We start from the raw sequence: 21,828 nt of genomic DNA, 5'->3' as shown, positions 1-21,828 counted from the left end.
AATAAATAATGGTTGGATGAAACTTTGAATGACCTCTTGCTTCTGCACATCTTCCTCGCTTAGTGTGATATTTCCCGGAGCAGACTGGGATGCAGTGACAAAGCACGCAATCACAGGTGGGAATAATTAACAGGAATCTAGTTAAAAAGTCACTCTTAAGTCAGAAAAGTACAATATAGAACATATCCCCATCATCTTTTCTGATATTTCTCTCCCTCCCTTTTCCCCAGCAGGTAACAGCCCAGCATGAGGCCTGAGAACCAGAGCAGCGTGTCTGAGTTCCTCCTCCTGGGGCTCCCAGTCCCCCCGGAGCAGCAGGGCATGCTCTTCACCTTGTTCCTAGGCATGTACCTGACCACGGTGCTGGGGAACCTGCTCATCATTCTGCTCATCAGACTGGACTCGTGCCTCCACACCCCCATGTACTTCTTCCTCAGCCACCTGGCCCTCTCTGACATCTCCCTTTCTTCCATCACTGTCCCAAAGATGCTGACAAACATGCATAGTCAGTGGCAGTCTATCACATATTTGGGATGCATTTCACAGGTGTATTTCATCGTCTTCTTTGGTTCCCTTGATGGCTTCCTTCTCACAGTGATGGCGTATGACAGGTATGTGGCCATCTGTCACCCTCTCCACTACACCACCATCATGAGGGACGATGTGTGTGTCATTTTCATGGTCGGGTGCTGGCTCTCCTCCTGGGCCCAGGCTCTGTTGCACACCCTCCCTGTGGGCCGGTTGTCCTTCTGTGCAGGGACGATCATTCCCCACTTGTTTTGTAATCTTGCTGTTGTGCTCAAGTCCTCCTGCTCAGACACCTCCCTCAATGAGCTGCTCATCCACACGGAAGGCGGACTGGTCTTCATCGTGTCGGTGAGTGGGATCCTGGGCTCTTATATCCGCATGGCAGTCATCATCCTGAAGGTCCCATCTCTCAAAAGAACCTCCAAAGCCTTGTCTACATGCGGCTCCCACCTCTTCGTAGTGTGTTTATACTATGGGACACTCGCAGGTGTTTACTTTTTCTCCTCATCAGGAAAGTCCAAAGAGAAGGACATCATTGCTTCATTGATGTACATTATGGTCACCCCCATGCTGAACCCCTTCATCTACAGTCTGAGGAACAGTGATATGAAATGTGCTCTTCAGAAAATTATCAGAGGCAAGGTCTCCACTTTGAGTCATTAATGCAATCCTGCTGTCATGGGCCCTTGTGGGGGCTGTAAAATATGTCTCCTTTATAAGTTGCTACATGAATAATTCTTAATGCTATCACCATTCTTCTCCCAGTCTCATTTTATGCTTCCTCACCTTCTTCTTCTCCTGATTGTTTATTTTCCCGGCCTGCTCTTGGAAATCTGTGCATACATGAAGTTTTCTGCCGTGAAATTCCAGTCCCTCCTGGATGTTCACTGCAAGCTTGTGAGTCTATGATCCCATATCCCTGGACTTTAAGAATTGTTCTTATCTCTATCTTTTTCTTCAATAACCTTCTTTAAATGGTACTGATATCAATACATATTCACATGAATTTTCTTAATACCATTAAACTTCATTCATTTCATGTTTGGGAAAAATCAGAAGAACTTACCACACTGTTTTGTTTACTGAAGAGTGTCTATCACATCTGGTCCTAATTAATCATTTACATTTTATTTAATCATCAGCTCAAGCCACTTAAAAGGGTGCTAATATGTTGCAAATTTCCAGATTAGAGATTAAGTAAGTAGCTTCCCTAAGACTTCATCTCAAACATGTGACTTTGAAACCCTGTATTTAACCAGTTTATTATATTGCCACATGGTGAATGTACATCATGCCACTGAATTATATGGCTAAATGAATGAAATATAAATGGCTAAAATGATCAATTTCTTGTAATGTACATTGCCATTATCCTGGTTTCTAATATCATTTAATATCATAACCCATTTGGATGTTTTTGATCCTTATATATAGCATTCAAAAGTACTCTGACATTCCATTTTTAAAATTCAGTATACTTAGGGTTAACTCATTCTCAATGTTTATAGTTTTCAAATGTTCTATATACCTTAATATATTCACTTTAGGCTGAAATGAAAAGATAGCATATGGTAACTTAAAGTCATTTGCAGACATAAAGATAAGTGGGAAACACAGCTGTATAGGTAAAAAGCAAAGCCAGTATTACTTTATTTTTCATTTTCATTTCCTGCAATACGAAAACACAGATTCATAAAGCAATATTTATAAGTCTATGCTAATTCTAGTCACACAATGTGTAGCAATGAGATGTCATTTATGACAATAACAGTATAGAGGGGGAGACATGGAGGCAAACAGGACCACAGGTTTGTGTGCTATTGGAGCTTAGTAGTACTAATTCAAACTATGGTGTTTATGTTTAAGATTATTATTGGAATGTCCAAGGTAACCACTGAGAAAACAACTAAGATACATACAGAAAAAGGAAACTACATGAAAATAAAAAACACACTAAAATAATTAAACACAAAAGAAGGAGGTAATGGATAATTTAGTAATAAAATATATACTAAGCATGTGGAAACCAAATAGCAAAATGGAGAAGTGAGAACTTTCTCCTCAATAATTGCCTTAAATATATGTGGACTATAGTCTTGAATTTAAAAGCAGAGACTGGAAAAAGGGTTTTTTAAAAAAGCATCATCCTTTTGTATACGGTTAATAAGATACTCATTTCAAATCCAAAGACACAAGGAGTTGAAAATGAAAGGATGGAAATAGATTTTCCTTGCAAATAGTACCTGAAATATAACTTTAACTATACTCATGTCAGACACATCGACTTGAAATAAAAAACTGCACCAAGAGACTAAGTAGAATATTTTATACTGGTTAAACTGTCAACCACTAGGAAGATGTAACAATTACAAACATATACACCAAATAACAGAGTCCCCCCAAAATATGAAGAAACCCTCAGAACTACAAGACATACTACTACAATAAAAACTGGGCCAAAGAAGTAAATAGACATTTTCCAAAGAAGATATTCAAATGGCCAACTAACGCATGAAAAAATGCTCTACATCCGTAGTCATTAGGGAAATGCAAATCAAATCCACCATTTCATACCTACTATGATGCTTGTAATTTTGTAAATGAAAAATAACCAGTGTTGGCTGGGATTTGGAGAAACTGGACCCCTCACACATTGCTGGTGAAAGGTAACTGTGGTGCAGCCACTGTGCCTCCAATCAAAACATTTTGGTTCTTTCTCAGTAAGTTAAACTTAGAATTACCACATGATCTAGCAACTCCACTCGTGGCTATAGATGCAAAAGATGTGAAAACAGGTAACAAAACAAACACTTGTATGTGAATGCAGCAGCTTTGTTCAGCAGTCACAGGTAGAAATAATCCTAACGTCCATCAACAGATAAATGGATAAACAAATGTGGTGCATTTGCACAGTGAAATAGTTGTAAAGGTCTGAAGTAGTGACAGATGCTACAACACGGATGAACCTTGGAAATATTATCCTAAGTGAAATAACCCAGACTCAACAGAGCACACATTACATGTTTCTATTTATATGAAATATCCAGAACAGGCAAATCCATAGAGACAGAAAGAAGACTACTGGTTGCCATGGACTGTGGGGAGGGTGGAATGGGGAGTGACGTCTTAAAGAGCACGTGGTTTCTGTTAGAAGGAATGCAAAATTCTGGAACTCAATATTGGTGGTGGTTGCACAACATGGTGAATGTACATCATGCCACTGAATTAGATGGCTAAATGAATGAACTATAAATGGCTAAAATGATCAATTTCATGTAATGTACACATTAGGGCAATAAAATAAAGAGGAAATAATATACTTAGTATCTGTTCACTTGAGTAAAGGGAACAAGAATAATGTACCAGAAAACAATGAATCTGAAATGGATTCCACAGCCAATTCACTCAAGAAGGCCACGTCATTTCTTGATAAGATGACGGCTGGGGCAGCTTTAGAAACAGCTTCCCTGGGTCCGCTGTCTCCTGCCTTATCTATCAGCTGATTCTTACTGACATGCGTAGCTCCTCAAATTAAAAGACTACATTAAAGTTCATGGGTCTAAATGCAAAGTCTCTTCTGATGGATCCCAGAACAAAAAAAGGACTTGAGTGGGAAAACTAGTAAAAATTCAAAGAAAGATTGTAGTTTACTTAGTGGTAAGCTACCAATCCTAATGTCTTGATTGTGCTGAGTGACCATGGTTATGTAAGATATTAACAATAGCAGAAACCTTGTGAAGGGTATAGGAAGTCTCTGTACTATTTTTATAATCTTTCTATGAAATAAAAATTATAGAAAATAAAAAGTTCATTAAAAAATAAACCGAGTTTATTACAAGTGTGGGTGCAAATGGGGTAGAAAAGTTGGGAGACGAGGACACCTGTCTGGATAATTTGGATGATGTTATCTTTCAACTTTTCAAACAAAGAAGAAATGAACCAAGAAGAGTAGAATGAAAACAAACTTATTAACCCTCCCGACATTTCAGATAACTTGATTCTTGAAAGGGGAAAAAGTAACCCTAGTAAATCTACTTACATGCCCTTTGGATAAACGTTCATGAATGAGCCAGTGTTTGCGAAAAAGAGACAAAAGGGGAAAGAAGGGGAAAGGGAGAGAGAGAGAGAGAGAGAGAGAGAGAGAGAGAGAGAGAGAGAGAGAGAGAGAGAGAGAGAGAGAGAGAGAGAGAGAGAGAGAAACAGCAACGTCTGTGTGACTTGTGAGCCGAGAGGAAGGCTCACCAGGTCCTGAAAAGCCACGGCTGCGGCTCCTTTCTGTGCCTCTATTGCAACAAGGACCGTGGTCCTGAGCTGTCCTGGGCCACAGACAATTATGAAAAGGGTTCCCCTAAAGCCAATGAGGTAGCTACTGTGGCGGTTCCCTAAGTGTGATGGTACTGATGGGGCCTGCCTGGAGGAGGAAGCTTACCACCAGGTTCTGGGTAGAGAAGACCCATGAATGTATATCCTCTAACCACTTACACAACATAAGGGGAGGAAACCAAAGCAGATGCCTAAGATATCACTCAACTGGAAATGCAAATTTATTAATTATTTCATGCAATTAGCATATGGAAAAGATGCTAAATGGCTCTTGCACATACACAGTGCTGGCTCATGTTATTACCTCCTGACAAGGTGTAACAATTGGGGGGCATATCTGGCCTTCCACAATCAATATGGGATCCCATCAGATTCTCAAGGAACAGCAGGAAACAATAGACTTCTGGAAATGGGAGCACCTCCCACTCCCACACCCGCGCCCATCCGCAGACTTTCCTCCGCTACCCTGGGGTCCATGGCATGGAAAACAGCCCACCCTCCTCCTGTACTCAGTAAAGCACATGTCCTCACCAAATGGCAACTTCAGAAGAGGGACACCGAGTATTAAGGAACGTTGATATGGTCACGGGGTGTATCCCTCTGCTGAGCGCTCCAATGGACAGGAAGTTCTATCCAGTCCTGAGGAGACGACCGCTGACGCTTACACCCAGTAGGTATTCCTCAGGGAACACCAGCAAATTCTAAGGCTTCCCTGCTCCCTTTAATTAGTTAAATGCCTACTCTTAGAGAGTCACTTGATGGTCCAAGATTATTGGCTGCTCTGAGGAGCATGTGATCCCCAGGTCAATGCTTACAACAGTCACAGAGCCTACTATGGACTCAGACCCCCATGCCTGACTTTTCCAGGGCCAGCTTCCCCCCACTGCAGGACCCTCATCAAAAGACCTGGAATTGGTGGCTCTGGAGTCGGCTTCCTAGTTATGATTCCCAGTAGGAAGCCCAAGGAGCTTCAGGCTCTTCCGACAAGCTACGCAGTGCATCCAATCTCTTCCTCCTCTAAACCCACGCCCCTGGTGCAGAACCCACTGTGCATTCCCTGATCTAACACAGCCTCATTAGGGACATGGCATGCTCCTGGTCCTGGGTGCCACCTAGGGACCATCACCCTTACGCTACCCAGGTGGCCCGTTCATTACTTCACAGTAACCAACATTTTATGGACTTGACTGATCCCAGTATTAACCACAGCAATCTCAGGAGCCCACTGAATTTCAGGAAGGAGCTCTCCATGGTCTCCAGGTGTTATTACACACAGATGGAAGGAAAACAAGCCTGCCTTACGCTGACCACTGGCCAAATAATTTTGTCTAATTTTTCAGATGTCATAGTTCCCATCATTCTTTGATTTCCATAGCTGGGATGCATGTTCTAGATGGCTATGTGGACCCTGCAATTAAGTAAAAATAGGCCAAAACTGTTGCCTTAACCAAATGGGATGCCATTTTCTTGCCACAACTCTTCAAGTTCTTAGTATGGCTCAGTATAAACTGAAACAAAACTGCCCAGGCTTGAGAGCAATTAGCCAAGATCTTTTAAGAGAAGGGATAATTATTTCTGTTGTTTTTTTATTTAAGAGCCCAATTTGGCCTGTTCTGAAACTTGGATGTACGAATGGTCACTTGTGTTGGATACAATAACCTTCACGCTGGGGTCCCATCCACTAAGTCTCCTCTACATAACAGGGTTGTAATGACCAAGGCCATTCCGTCTTCACTGACAAGTCCTGGGCAGTTAAAGGTGCACCTCTTACATGGCCACACACATTAAGAGCCAACTTTAACAGCCTCTCAGCTTTAATTTACATTCACTTTTGAAAGGACATGATACACCTGTACTTGGGTGCCTGTGGGGAGCCTCAACAGTCCACTCATCACACACACACCTCCAGCTGGCAAGGCTTGAGGAGATCTAGCTGTCCACAGGCACCCAGGGGTGTCAATACATGGATCACATCCTCTTAGGAGGAGATTGACTAGACACATACAAGCTACTCAAACACTTGCTACAGCCTTTCCCAAAGGGACTGGCATACTCCCCACCTAAGGTTCAAGGACCTGCCACTCCAGTTAAATTCTTAAGCACCATCTGATCCACTGAGGGACACTGCATATCTGGTAGAGTTTAAAGCCTACTCCCGTCTTTGTCAGCTCTCAAGCAGGCCGACACCTGTTAGATCACTTAGGCTTCGGCAGGTGGCATATTTCCCATTTACAATTAGTAGTGAGACCTGTTTACATAACCACCAGCAATCAGCCCACTTGGAATGGGGCCCATTACAGTAGAAGGCACTGGGGTTATGAAAGATACAGACACTTCCCTTAGTGCCTCCTGGGCACTTCTTTGCAATTAAAGCTCAGGACATGACCTAGTATGTTCTTTAGTGTTTAAAAATGACCAATAATGGCTAAGAGTTGCCTGTGGGGTTCTTGTCTAGAAGATTGTCTCCTAAGGCCCCATGCCGCACACCATCAGAGCAACCATTGCTGGGTGCAAACGGGGCTCTCACTGAGACTGAGATTCTCAAAAGTCCTGAACATGTGATGCTCTGCACACCTTTGGCCAATGTGACCTGGTCATGGAGGCAGCACCTGGCAAGCTCAGCACAGACGTGGGGTGCACCCAGTTAGATGGAGACGGCAACCACAGGATGGAGGAAATCTGAGCCTCGGGCATATCCCCCCTGTGGGAGGCCGCCTCCCTGGCCAAAAATCACTTCTGATGTCACAGTGCCACAGGAGGCCACCCCTCTCCTTGATCCCTGGGATTCCTGGGAGCCTTTGGGTTCAATGAAATGAACTTCAAAGTGAGTTCAGATATTTTCTGAACAGAGTGCCACCAGCACCCTGATGGAGACTGGTGGATGGAAGCTCATTTTCATCCCTCAACTAGAATGTCCTCAAGGGTCAGTGCAGTTGGCCAAACCCAGGCAAACATCCTGACATCAGAAGATGCCCTCGCCAACAACTGACCCCATTTCACGTGTTCAGCTGTTGGCCATTGCCAGTGATGTAGCCATATGTCCTTACCAATGGTCACAATGATTTCTTATTCATGATTTACTTTTCTTGGTAAAGAACTCTGAGAATTCCTTGCTTATCAAATACCAGATACAGATTTAGAGCACACAACACCTGCCACAGAGCCCTGCCTTTTTTTTTTGTCCACACAATGATTCAGACTACTAAGGCCCAATCTATGCTTAAAGTGATTATTATAAACATATATGGATAGACACAAGTCCCAAACTTCCTAAGATCACAGTCCATGTTCCATTTCTTTACCTCTGGCTCAGTAGGCATGTGAAACATCAGGTCCCGGAGGAGCCTCCACCCTTCGGCCCTGGACTGCGTGCAGACATCATTCCCTCTCCTCCGCCATGGTCCTCCTGGCAACAAGCCTGACCCCCGTGTGCGAGGGCACAGCACTAGGTGTGTGATCACTGGGGTGGCATCATGGGGATCACGTAGTGATGTAGACACAGTTTTTGGGTCATTGAGGCCAAACTGACATGCCTCTGAAGAATGCCTTGACCTTGGCAGGTGACTCCACTGGCATCGTGCCCACCCCACCATTCCTGACACTGCCCAATGTACAACACGGGGCCTCAGGAAACATGCCTCATCCCTTCTGGAGTTCTAGGCAGTGCTGATAGTGACCAGCACTCACGTTGCTTCTTAAAGCTCATCAGCCTTATGCTCACCAGCCAGCCCGCGTTCAATTCAAGCTCCATCGCCCTTATTGTGCTGACTGACTGGGGGTCCTGGTGCCTCCATGGAGGCCACAACGTTACACAACCAAGTGAAATCATTGATGCCAGTCACAAAACATGCAAAATATTATGCAAATATGTGATCTGAGCAGCCGCCGCCCTGAAAGCCTGGAGTGAGAGGCAGGGCTCTGTGGCAGGTGTGGTTGCTGATAACCCCTGGCCTCAGGTGTTCTTCTGGCCGGTCAAGGGGCATTTGTCTCCTTTGTGTGTTTTATCCTATATGTGGATAAGGAACACGGGCAATATGCTTGGTTGCCGCTGTACATGATGTGTTTCTCCAGCAAAATTTCCCCAGCACCTCCCTTAATCACTACAAACTCCCAATACCATTCCCTCTGCTTCACCAAACCTACTCGATCTCCTGCACCCACTCAGCTCTCCCCAGGAATTCTGTGTATGAATAGAAAACTTTGTCTTAAATTCTCTTCCTGAGTGAAGAGAGGAGAGCTTCTGACAACTGAAAGAAATGTGTTTTTGATAACACACTGGGGTATGCCTACCAAAGGTCTACAGGCTGAATCTCTAACCCCGACCCCCTGCCATATACACAAAATGTAAATTAGTAAAATATTAACCTTCATGGAGTGTCAGTGAGGGTGGTTCAGAAATTCCTACTATCATCTTTACAGCTTTTCTAAGCATGAAATCATTTAAAAATTAAATGTAAATATGAGTCACAGCAGGACCCTAGCCAAGAAAAGTTTGAGCTTGGAACCGTGCCCAGGAAATATGGACTCAAAACATCCCTATTAGGGACACCGTCTCCTGTGACTTCAGTTCTCCCTGGACACGCTCATCCACACTGGAGGTAAGAAATTGGCCAATTAACCCACGATGGATCCTGCATTCCCGTGAAGACAAAATGAGGATTTGGGCCACTTCTGGAAGAGGTGTCTACACGCAAAGATGAGTGGAACAGGTCAGAAGTGCTGGAAATGTACACTTTGCAGTGGATATGCGTTTGTGCTTGAGGGTGTGCGTATGAATGTGTGTGTGAGTGTGGGTGTGTGCATGCATTATTGTGTATGTTTGGACAGTAGCATGTACATGCGTGTGTGTCTGGGTGTTTCTGTGTGTGTTGTATCTGACAATAGGCTGATTCTTTTCCCAAGTTAGATTCAATCTGGGCTCTCTTTAGCACATGCACACCAAGTGATCTGCCTCCCAGCATGCGACTATTGACTCCTGCTTCATGCCTGTGAGCCTCAGTATTTGCTTCGTGTTGTCAGGATTGGCACATTTCCCCACTGGGCAGGTCACAGTTGAGCCAGTTAGAGCCCAGCAGTGGGGGTAAGACTGTTGTCTCTTCTGTGGGAGAAGAAGCCTCCCAACCTGCTGAGGAACAGGGTCAGAGGGCTCACCCCTCTGCTCGCAGTGGGTGCTAAAGCTGTGCCACTGTGTGGGGTGCATCCAGGTGTGAGAGCAGGACATGTCCTGTGTGCTGGCCTCTGGATGTCTGCACCATGAGTGTATTACCATGTGCATGGATGCTGGCAGTAGTTTAATGATGGTGACTGTGACAGAAGAGGCTTAACTGTCCCACACTGACGGCCTCCCCAGGAAGGGCATGTAAGGGGCCAAAGTTTGCCTCTCAGTGAGGGGAGTGTGCGCACCATTTGTTGTAGTGAGTGTGTGGTGGGTGTGCATGAGAGTTGGAGTGGGTTTCTTGTGAGTGTTTTCTATTGTGTGAGGCCTTGTGTGTTTTCCCTGACATGCATGTATAGTGATGAGTTAGGTATTTGTGGTGTGTGAGTTGCGTGTTTTAGCTGATGTATGGTGCTTGTGTGTCAGTGGTGCACTGTGAGTGTATTTGTGGGTGACACATTATTGCATATTGTGCATGTGTTAGCTTGTGTGTAATTTATGACTTGTATGCATGTGAGCATTTACAAATGAGGCATATACTGGCGTTCCTCCCCTTAGAAGGGAATTTGACACATTGGACACAGGTGAATGGATCCTCAAGTCAGCAATGTGTATGTGTGTGTGTGTGTGTGTGTCTGTGTGTGTGTGTGTGTGTGTGTGTGCATGCATGGTTGGAGGCTTCTAACTTGTAACCATGATCTCCAGTACGTCTTACCCACCCTCCTCGTGGGGCACCACCAGCTGAGATAACCGGTGCCCCAGCAATCTGTCCTGAAGAGGAGCTCCTGTCACTGTCACACACCTGCGTGTGACTGAGGCCCTCAGGTTCCTGACCCTTCACGTGCACTTACCATCCAGGCAAGGAAAGTTAGGCACTGTGCTGTGCAGAAGTTTGCTACTTAGATGAAGTCCCACTTGTTTATTCTGTCGCTTCCCTTCTCTGGGAGACGTATCCAGGTGGCCAGTACTCAAGAGTTTACTGCTTGTGTTTTCTGCTAAGAGTTTTCTGGTTTTACATCTTGTACAAAGTCTTTAACCATTTCCAGTTTATTTTTGTGTGTATAGTGTAAGAACTGGTCCAGTTTTATTCTTTTGCACATAGTTCTATAGTTTTCCTAACACCATTTACAAAGAGACTGCCTTCTTCCCAGTGTGTATTCTTGACTCCATTGTCATATTAATTTACCAGATAAATATTAACTGCTCAATAAATTAGACTGAGCTACATGAAATAACCAGTATTTGGTCATTTTTAACTTGCAGAAAATTGCATGGAGAGAGTCACATAGACACAAACAGACATTTTTATTTAGCATTGAAGTTGAATTTCAATATATATGTATATATATGGAGATATATAAATACATATAACATATCACACACATGTGTGCTCCATATATTTGGCATATATAATATTCCCATGTATACATATATTCCTGGAGCCAGACTGGGATACATGATGAGGCACCACCCACAGGCAGGACAAATTAAGAGGAATGTAGTTTAAAAGTTGTTGATTTCACAAAAGTTGTAACTTGGAATGTATCTCCATTGTTTTTTCTCATATTCCTCTCCCTCCCTTATCCCCAGCAGGTAACAGCCCAGCATGAGGCCTGGCAACCAGAGCAGCGTGTCCGAGTTCCTCCTCCTGGGGCTCCCCGTACCCCCGGAGCAGCAGGGCGTGCTCTTCGCCCTGTTCCTGGGCATGTACCTGACCACGGTGCTGGGGAACCTGCTCATCGTCCTGCTCGTCAGGCTGGACTCGCGCCTCCACACCCCCATGTACTTCTTCCTCAGCCACCTGGCCCTCTCTGACGTCTCCTTTGCATCCATCACTGTCCCAAAGATGCTGACGAATATGCAGAGTCAGTGCCGATCTATCACATATTCCGGGTGCATTTCTCAGGTGTATTTCTTTGTATTGTTTGGTTCCCTTGACAGCTTTCTCCTCGCTGTGATGGCGTATGACAGGTATGTGGCCATCTGTCACCCACTACACTACACCACCGTCATGAGGGATGAGGTGTGTATCCTCCTTGTGGTTGGGTGCTGGCTCTCCTCCTGTGCCCAGGCTCTCCTGCACACCCTCCTTGCGAACCAGCTGCCCTTCTGTGCAGGAACGACCATTCCCCACTTCTTTTGTGATCTTGCTGCTGTGCTCAAGTCCTCCTGCTCAGACACCTCCCTCAATGACCTGCTCATACTCATTGTAGGAGGATTGGTCTTCATCCTGCCATTAAGTATGATCCTGGGCTCATATATCCGCATGGCAGTCATCATCCTGAAGGTCCCCTCCCTCAAAAGAATCTCCAAAGCCTTGTCTACATGTGGCTCCCACCTCTCTGTAGTGCTTTTATACTATGGGACAATTGCAGGCGTTTACTACTTCCCTTCATCAGCTGACTCCAAGGACAAGGACATGATTGCCTCTGTGATGTACACGGTGGTCACCCCCATGCTGAACCCCTTCATCTACAGCCTGAGGAATAATGATGTGAAACGTGCTCTTCAGAAAATATTCAGAGCCAAGGGCAGCCCTTGGTGCCATTAATTCAATCCCATTGTAATGGGCATTCACAGGGGCTGTAAAATAGGTGTCCTTAAAAGTCCTAATTTGGATATCACATCACTGATACCAATCTTCTCCCAGTCTCATTTTCTGTTTCCTAGAGTCTTTTCTATGCCTGATTTTGTTTTTCCCTACCTGTTCTCTGAATTCTGTGTATTAGTGTTGCTACAGTGAAATTCCAAGTCCTCCTGTGATGTTCACTACAGCTTGTGAGTCTGTCTGTCCATGTCTCTGGCATTAAGAAGTGTTCTTATCTCCATCTTTTTCTACCATGATGTTCTGTGCATGGTTCTTTTAGCAGCACATACTCACAAGGATTTTCTTAATATAACCAAGCTTCATTTATTTCTTATGTGATGAATTCACAGTAAGTTATGAAACTCTTTCATCTGTGGAGGGGTGTCAATCATGACTTCTTTTAACTAATCATTAAAAGGCATGTTTTGTTTAATTATCATAATAAGTCGATTGTAAGGTGCTAATATTTTCCTTATTAGCAGCACAGCAAACAAAAGCCCAGATGGATCAATTAAGTAGGCTCTCTATGACTGGATCTCAGATCTGTGAGACATCAGGACCACATGTTAATGAGATTACTTTATTGCCATTACATAGTGTCTGATCCCACTGACTAGTGTCAGTGTCCTTGACCCTTACATAAAGCATGTGACAAGTACTCTTTTGTGTTCCCCCTTTTAAAATTGTCATGATAGCTAACCCATTCTCAGTGTTTATTGCTTTCAAATGTGTGTATATGCGTTCAAATATTCATCCAGGGAGTGCTCAGGCTGAAATGAAAAGACACTATTTGCTAACACTAAGTCAGATGACATCATGAAGATCAGGGGCAAACAGTGCTACACAGGTAAATGTAAATCTGGTGTCACTGTGTTTTTGTTTGTGAGTTCTCCTTCTGTTTCCAATATGATTAAGAAACAATATAATAAACTAATTATGAAACTATGCTAACAGGCACACAATGTATAAAGATGTTAGACACGACAACAATATCGGGTGGGGGCATGGAGATATGCAGGATCAGAATTTTTGATCCATTTCTAGTTTACTTTTGTGTATGGAGTTGGACAATTATCCAGTTTCATTCTCAAACATGCAGCTGTCCAGTTGTACCAACACCAGCTGTTGAAGATGCTGTCATTTCCCATTTGTATATCCACGACTCCTTTATTATATATTAATTGACCATATATGTTTGGGTTAGTATCTGGATTCTCTATTCTGTTCCACTGTGGGTCTGTTCTTGTGCCAGTACCAAACTGTCTTGATTACTGTGGCTTTGTAGTAGAGCTTGAAGTAGGGAAGCGAGATTCCCCCCTGCTTTATTCTTCCTCCTCAGGATTGCTTTGGCTGTTTTGGGTCTTTTGTGGTTCCATATGAATTAGAACTGTTTGTTCCAGTTTGCTGAAGAATACTGTTGGTATTTTGATAGGGATTGCATTGAATCTGTAGATTGCTTTAGGCAGGATGTCCATTTTGGCAATATTAGTTCTTCCTAGCCAAAAGCATGGGATGAAATTCCATTTGTTAGTGTCCTCTTTAATTTCACTTAAGAATGTCTTTTAGTTATCAGGGTATAGGTCTTTCACTTCCTTGGTTAGGTTTATTCCTAGGTATTTTATTCTTTTTGATGCAATTGTGAATGGAATTGCTTTCCTGATTTCTCTTTCTGTTAGTTCATCAATAGTGTATAGGAATGAAGCAGATTTCTGTGTATGCTGCAACTTTGCTGAATTCAGATATTAGTTCTAGTAGTTCTGGAGTGGATTCCTTAGGGTTTTTAATGTACAATATCATGTCATCTCCAAATAGTGAGTTTGACTTCTTCCTTACCAACTGGATGCCTTGTATTTCTTTGTTTTGTGTGACTGCCATGGCGAGGACCTCCAGTACTATGTTGAATAAAAGCAGGGAGGGTGTGCATCCTTGTCTTGCTCCCAATCTTAGGGGGAAAGCTTTCAGCTTCTTGCTGTTAAGTATGATGTTGGTTGTGGGTTTGTAACATATGGCCTTTATTATGTTGAGGTACTCGCCCTCTCTACCCATTTTGTTGAGAGTTTTTATCATGAATGGATGTTGAATTTTGTTGGATGCTTTTTCAGCATCGATGGAGATGATCATGTAGTTTTTGTCCTTTTTGTTGATACGGTGGATGATGATATGGATTTCGAATGTTGTAGTACCCTTGCATCCCTGGGATGAATCCCACTTGGTCATGGTGTATGATCCTCTTGATGTATTTTTGAATTTGGTTTGCTAATATTTTGTTGAGTATTTTTGCATCTGTGTTTATCAGGGACATTGGTCTGTAATTTTCTTTTTTGTGGTGTCTTTGCCTGGTTTTGGTATTAGAGTGATGCTGGCTTCATAGAATGAGTTTGGAAGTTTTCCTTCCTCTTCTATTTTTTGGAAAACTTTGAGGAGAATGGGTATTAGGTCTTCTCTAAATGTCTGATAAAATTCAGTGGTGAATCCATCTCGCCCGTGAGTTTTGCTCTTGGGTAGTTTTTTGATTACCACTTCAATTTCATTGCTGGTAATTGGTCTGTTTAGATTTTCTGTTTCTTCCTTGGTCAGTCTTGGAAGGTTGTATTTTTCTAGAAAGCTGTCCATCCTTCTAGGTTATACAGTTTGTTAGTGTATAGATTTTCATAGGATTCTCTAATAATTCTTTGTATTTCTCTGGTGTCCATTGTGATTTTTCCACTCTCATTTCTGATTCTGTTTATGTGTGTAGATTCTCTGTTTCTCCTAATAAGTCTGGCTAGGACTTATCTATTTTGTTTATTTTCTCAAAGAACCAGCTCTTGGTTTCATTTGTTTTTTCTATTGTTTTATTCTTCTCAATTTTATTTTTTTCTTCTCTGATCTTTATTATATCCTTTCTCCTATGGACTTGGGGCCTCATTGGTCTTCTTTTCCTAGTTTCATTAATTATGATCTTAGACTGTTCATCTGGGATTATTCACCCCACAGATTTTGGGGTGTTGAGATGTTGTTTTCATTTGTCCCCATATATTGCTTGATTTCTGTTTTTATTTGGTCATTGATCAATTGATTATTTAAGATGATTTTGTTTTTGTTAAGCCTCCATGTGTTTGTGGGCCTTTTTGTTTTCTTTGCATAAATTATTTCTAGTTTCATACCTTTGTGGTCTGAGAAGCTGGTTCGCACAATTTCAATCCTTCTGAATTACCTCAGGCTGTTTTTGTTTTCTAGTATGTGATCTATTCTGGAAAATGTTCTGGGTGCACTTGAGAAGAATGTACATCTTGCTGCTTTTGGGTGGAGTGTTCTGTACATGTTTGTTAGGTCCATTTGTTCTAATGTGTTGTTCAGTGCTTCTGTCTCTTTACTTATTATCTGTCCTTTGGAGTGAGTGATGTGTTGAAGTCTTCTAAAATGAATGCATTGCCTTCTATTTCCACTTTTAATTCTGTTAGTATTTGTTTCACAAAACTAGGTGGTCTTATGCTAGGGCATAGATATTTATTATGGTTATAACTCCTCTTGAACTGATTCCTCTATCATTGTGTATTGTCCTTCTTTGTGTCCTGTTATTTTCTTTGTATTGAAGTCTATTTTGTCTGATACAAATACTACAACATCTGTTTTTTTCTCCCTATTATTTGCATGAAATACCTTTTTCCACCCCATCACTTTTAGTCTGTGTATGTCTTTGGGTTCCAAGTGAGTCTCTTGTAGGCAGCAAATAGATGGGTCTTGTGTTTTCATCCATTCTGTAACTCTATGTCTTTTGACTGGTGCATTCAGTCCATTCATATTTAGGGTGATTATCGATAGATATGTACGTATTGCCATTGTAGGCTTTATATTCATGGTTATGAAAGGTTCAAGGGGAGCCCGTTACTGTCTAACAGTCTAACTTAACTTGCTTATTATGCTATTCAAACACTATATAAAGGTTCTCCTTTTTTCTTCCCTTCTTTTTCTTCCTCCCCCACTCTTTATATATTAGGTATTATATTCTATACTCTGTCTATTCCTTGACTGACTTTGTGGGTAGACGATTTAATTTTGCATTTGCTTAGTAATTAATTGGTCTACTTCCTTTACTGTGGTTTTATTTTCTCTGGTTACAGCTACTTAGCCTTAGGAACACTTCTACCTTTAGCAGTTCCTCCAAAATACACTGTAGAGACAGTTTGTAGGAGGTAAATTCCCTCAACTTCTACTTATCTGGAAATTGTTTAATCCCTGCTTTAAATTTCAATGACAATCTTGCCAAGTAGAGCATTCTTGTTTTGAGGCCCTTCTGTTTCACTGCATTAAATATACCATGCCACTTCCTTCTGGACTATGAGGTTTCCGCTGAGAAGTCTGATGATAGCCTGATGGGCTTTCCTTTGTATATGATATTTTTAATCTCTCTAGCTGCTTTCGATACTATATGTTTCTCCTTGATCGTTACCATTTTAATTATCATATGTCTTGGTGTTGTCTTCCTTGGGTCCCTTCTGTTGGCAGATCTGTGTATTTCCATGGCCTGAGAGACTTTTCCTTCCCTAGCTGGGGAAGTTTTCAGCAATTATTTCCTCAAAGAGACTTTCTATCCATTTGTCTTTATCTTCTTCTTCTGGTATGCGTAAAATGTGAATATTGTTCCATTTGGGTTGGTCACATATTTCTCTTAATATTCTTTCATTCCTAGAGATGTGTTTTTCTCTCTGTGCCATAACTTCTTTGTATTCCTGTTCTATAATTTCTATTTCATTTACTATCTCCTCTACCTCATCTAATCTACTTTTAAATCCCTCTATTGCATATTTCATTTCAGTTACTTTATTTTCCAAGTTTTCATCCCTTCCTTGAAGTCCTCCCTGAGGGCTTGTATATTTTCCTGTAGCTCTGTGAGCATGTTTATGATTTTTATTTTGAAGTCTTTATCAAGAAGATTGGAGTTTTCAGTATCACTTAACCCTCTTTCTGGTGTTTGAAGGATTTTGGTTTGTACCAAGTTCTTTTGTCATTTCATCTTTCTAATGACTAGTATGGAATAATAATTTTGTGTACACAGCATGCCCTAGTGCCCAGAAGATCTACAATCTGGAGCTCCCCAGCCCCTGGAGCAATGGCGGTGGTCACAAGCATGCGGCACCAGTGCCTGCCTGGAGGAACGAGCTTTTCCTGTTGACCAGCTGCAGTGCTTGCCTCCACTGAGAGGCCAATGTGCTCACCGTGCAGGGAGCAGCCTCTGCATTATTCACTTGTAGCTGCCAAAGGCAGGGACGCCCTCCAGCTAGCCTGTCATGATGGCCGGGGGAGCAGGTTTGCCAACTGCTGCCGGCCAGGAGGAAGAAGCAGCAGGCTGAGTACTGCAGTGGGGGGGCCTCAGTGCTGTGTTGCCAGCCAGGGGGATGGAGTATGTGATGCTCCTGAATGTTCCCAACATGCTGGGCTTAGTGTGCCGGGATGATTTTGTTCACCTGTCCTCTCTCTTAGACAGCATGCTCTGTGAAATCCTTGCTCCTTTATCAGCCTTCTCACTATTGGGAAGTCTTTCATTGTGCCTGCCTTTCTATTGTCCTGGAGTGGCAGATGTGGATGCCTGTTGTCCACAGCGGCTGGAATCTCAGTCTCTGCGTATTCTGCCTATCTTTGCTTTCCAACCACTCTAATCTCAAGAGCACCATGTAATGTGGGTTTGTGCTCCCAGAGAAGGTGTCCAGGTGTTTAACAACAGCAGGCATAGATATTTAGCAGTGCTGGGCTTCTACTCCCTCCCACTCCATTTCTCTTCCTCCCACTGGTGAGCTGGGGTGGAGGGAGGGCTTGGGTCCCACCGGATCATGGATTTGCGACTTTATCCACTTCTCTGAGGTCTTCTCTTTTACCCAGACATAGGCCATCTACTGCAGTCTTCTTCCTAGTTGCTCTTTCAGGATTAGTTGTATTTCCTCTATTTTCATGTTACATTGTGTTTTTGGAGGAGGTTTCAGATTCACTTCTTATGCTACATTCTTTTTTAACCACTCAACACCAGTTAATGCTAAGGCTTCACTGCTTCCTTTAATTATTTAAGAGACTACCATTAGACAGTCACTTGATGACCTACAATTATTGGCTGCTCTGAGAAGCACCTGACACCAGGGTCATCACTAATGAAAGTCACAGAGCCTACTACCTACTCAAACCCCTCTTTCACAGTATCCAGAGCTAGTGTTACCCACTGCAGGACCCTCTCGAAAGACCTGCTATTGGTGACTCTGGAGTCGGCTTCCCAATTATGTGATTTCCCCTTAGCAAGAGATTGACTAGATACACAAAAGCTACCCAAACACTTGCTACAGCATTTCCTAATGGGGATTGCATATTCTTCAGCAAAAGATCGAGGACCTGCCACTCCAGTTAAATTCTTAAGCACCACCTGATCCACTGAGGGACACTGCATATCTGATAGAGTTTAAAGACTACTCCCAACTTTGTCAGCTCTCAAGCAGGTTAACACCTGCTAGAGCTCATTGGATTCTGCAGGCAGCATATTTCCCATTTGGAAATACTACTCAGATCTATTTACATATAATCACCAGTAATAAGCCCACTTGGAATGGGGTCCATTACCTAGAAGGCACTGCAGTTATGAAAGATGGTCATGATACAGACACTTCCCTTAGTGCTTCCTGGAGACCCCTTTACAACTAAAGCTCAGGACATGACCTAGTTTGTTCTTTCATGTTTAAAGACACCCACAATGGCTAAAAGTTGCCAGTGGGATTTTCATTTAGAACATTGTCTCCTAAGGCCCCGTGCTGCACACCATTAAAGCAATCATTGCTGGTTGCAAAATGGAATCTCATTGAAACAGAGATTCACAAAATATCTGAACATGAGATGCTCTGCACACATATACCCACTGTGTTCTGCTCATGGATGAAGCACCCTTCAAGCTCAACACAGACGTGACATGCACCCTGCAAGATGGAGATGGCAACTACAGGATGGAGCAAACCTGAGCCTCTGGGACATCTCCCTTGCAGGAGGCTGCCTCCCTGTACAAAAATCACTTCTGGTGTGACAGTGCCACAGAGTCCACTCCTCTCCTTGATCTCTGAGATTCCTGGGGAGCCTTTGGGTTCAACTAAATGAATTGCAAAGCGAGTTTATATGTTTTCTGAACAGAGTGCTTCCAACAGACTGTTAGAGGCTGATGGAGGGGTGCTCATATTCATCCTTCAACTTGGATGTCCTCAAGCATCAGTAAAATTGGTCAAAGCTCATGCAAACATCTTTTCAGCCAAGGATGCCATAGGCAGCAATTGGCTCCATTATAGATCTTTAGCTGTTGGCCATTGCCAATGGTGTAGCCTTGTGGTCTTACCAATGGTCACAATGATTTCTCACTCCGGGTTGATTTTTTGGGTGCAAAATTCTGAGAGGTCCTTGCCTCTCATATATCAGAGATACAAACTAATATTACATATGCCTTGTCCACACAATGATTCAGACTACTAAGGCTCAATCTTGTGCCTAAAGTGGTTCATATAAACATATACTTATAGACACCAGTCCAAAACTTACAGTGATCATAATCTATAATCCATTCCTTTCATTTGGCTCAATAAGTCTATGAACATCATGTGGTAGAGGAGAATCTGCCCATCAGTCTTGGACTGCACACAGAGAGCATTCCCTCTCTTCTGCCCTGGCTCTCATGGTAACCATCCTGAGCTACCATGTGAGGAGACACATCACTGGCTCTCTAATAACTGGGGTGACATCCCATGGGGATTCCACAGTGTCATGGGAAGAATTCCTCAGCTCCTTGATGCCAAACTAACATTGATGCCATTTAGGAATACCTTGACCTTGGCAGATGTCTACACCTGCATTGTACCCACCCCATCATTCATGCCACTGCCCAAGGTACAATACCAGGCCCCAGAAAACACTCCTCATTCCTTTTTGAGTTCTAGACAATGCTCATAGTGACCAGGAATGCATGGTACTTCTGAAAGCTCACCAACCTTATGCTCACCAGCAACTCCTCATATAATTCAACCATTCCATTTGCCTCCACGGAGGCCACCGCATTACACAATAAAATGAAATCATTGATGCCAATCAGGAAATGTGCAAAATAATATCCATATATGTCATCCAAGCAGCCACCACCCTGAAAGCCCGGAGTGAGAGGCAGTGCTCTGTGGCAGCTATGGTTGCTGATGACCCCTGGCCTCAGGTGTTCTGCTGGCCGGTCAAGGGGCATTTGTTCCCTTGGGGTGCTTTTTGCTACATGTAGATAAGGAACACAGGCAAAGTTGCTCAGATACCACAGTACATGATGTGTTTCTCCAGGAGAAACGTTCCCCCAGGCCTCCCTTAATCACCTCAGAGTCCCCAAACCACTCCTTCTGTTTGACCAAACCCACTTGGACCTCTTGTACCCACTCAACTCTCCCCAGGAGTTCTATGTATTAGGAAACAGGTTTTTCTTAAATTCTCTTCCTGTGTGAAGTCTGGAGAGCTGCTGACGACTGAACCAAAAGTGCCTTTTGATAATATTCACTGTGGTATTCTTATCAAAGAACTACCACCTGAATCTCCAAACCAAACCCCCTGCCATACACACATAATAAAAATTAGTAAAATATTTCCCTTCATGGTGTGTCAGTGAAGGTGGTGTAGGAATTCATATTATCATCTTTACCACTTTTCTAAGTACGAAATTATTTAAAAGTTAAATTTAAATATCTGAGTTTCCGCAGGAACCTAGCCAAGAAAAGTTTGAGCTTGGAATCGTGCCCTGGAAGTAAGGGTCGAAAACATCCCTGCTCTTAGGGACACTGTTCCCTGTGGCTTCAGCTCTCCCTGGACACGCTCTCCCAAACTGCTGGTAAGAGATTGGCCAATTAACCCACAATGGCTCCTTCTTTCCTGTGAAGAGATGCTGAGGATTTGGGCTACCGTCTGGAAGAGGTGTCTAAATGCAAAGACGAGTGGAACAGGTCAGAATGCTGGACATGTGCACTTGGCAATGGATCTGCCTTTGTGCTTGAGGGTTAGCATATGAATATCTGTGTTCATGAGTGTAGGTGTGTGCATGCATTATTGTGTATGTTTGGACAGTAGCCTGTGTGTGTGTGTGTATGTTATGTATCTGACTATAGCTTGATCCTTTTTCTGATGTAGATCCAATCCGGGTTCTGTTTTAGCACATGCACCCCAACTTATCAGCCATTTAATGTGTGATGCTTGTTGTAGTGAGTGTGTGATG

At 43.0% G+C, this 21,828-nt stretch overlaps 2 protein-coding genes across 2 annotated transcripts; both read left to right on the top strand.

Annotated features, from left to right (window-relative positions):
* Positions 1 to 246: 246 nt before the first annotated feature.
* On the top strand, positions 247 to 1,191 carry LOC140844929 (olfactory receptor 1J4-like). Its single transcript, XM_073218028.1, has one exon. It carries the CDS (start codon positions 247 to 249, stop codon positions 1,189 to 1,191), a length of 945 nt encoding a protein of 314 aa, XP_073074129.1.
* A 10,379-nt stretch (positions 1,192 to 11,570) lies between these two features.
* LOC108385284 (olfactory receptor 1J4-like) lies at positions 11,571 to 12,557 on the top strand. Its single transcript, XM_017639871.3, has one exon. It carries the CDS (start codon positions 11,613 to 11,615, stop codon positions 12,555 to 12,557), a length of 945 nt encoding a protein of 314 aa, XP_017495360.3. The 5' UTR covers positions 11,571 to 11,612.
* Positions 12,558 to 21,828: the final 9,271 nt, after the last annotated feature.

Source organism: Manis javanica, chromosome 2, assembly GCF_040802235.1.
Source record: "Manis javanica isolate MJ-LG chromosome 2, MJ_LKY, whole genome shotgun sequence".
Taxonomy (NCBI): domain Eukaryota; kingdom Metazoa; phylum Chordata; class Mammalia; order Pholidota; family Manidae; genus Manis; species Manis javanica.
This window is presented reverse-complemented; position numbering and strand designations above follow the sequence as displayed.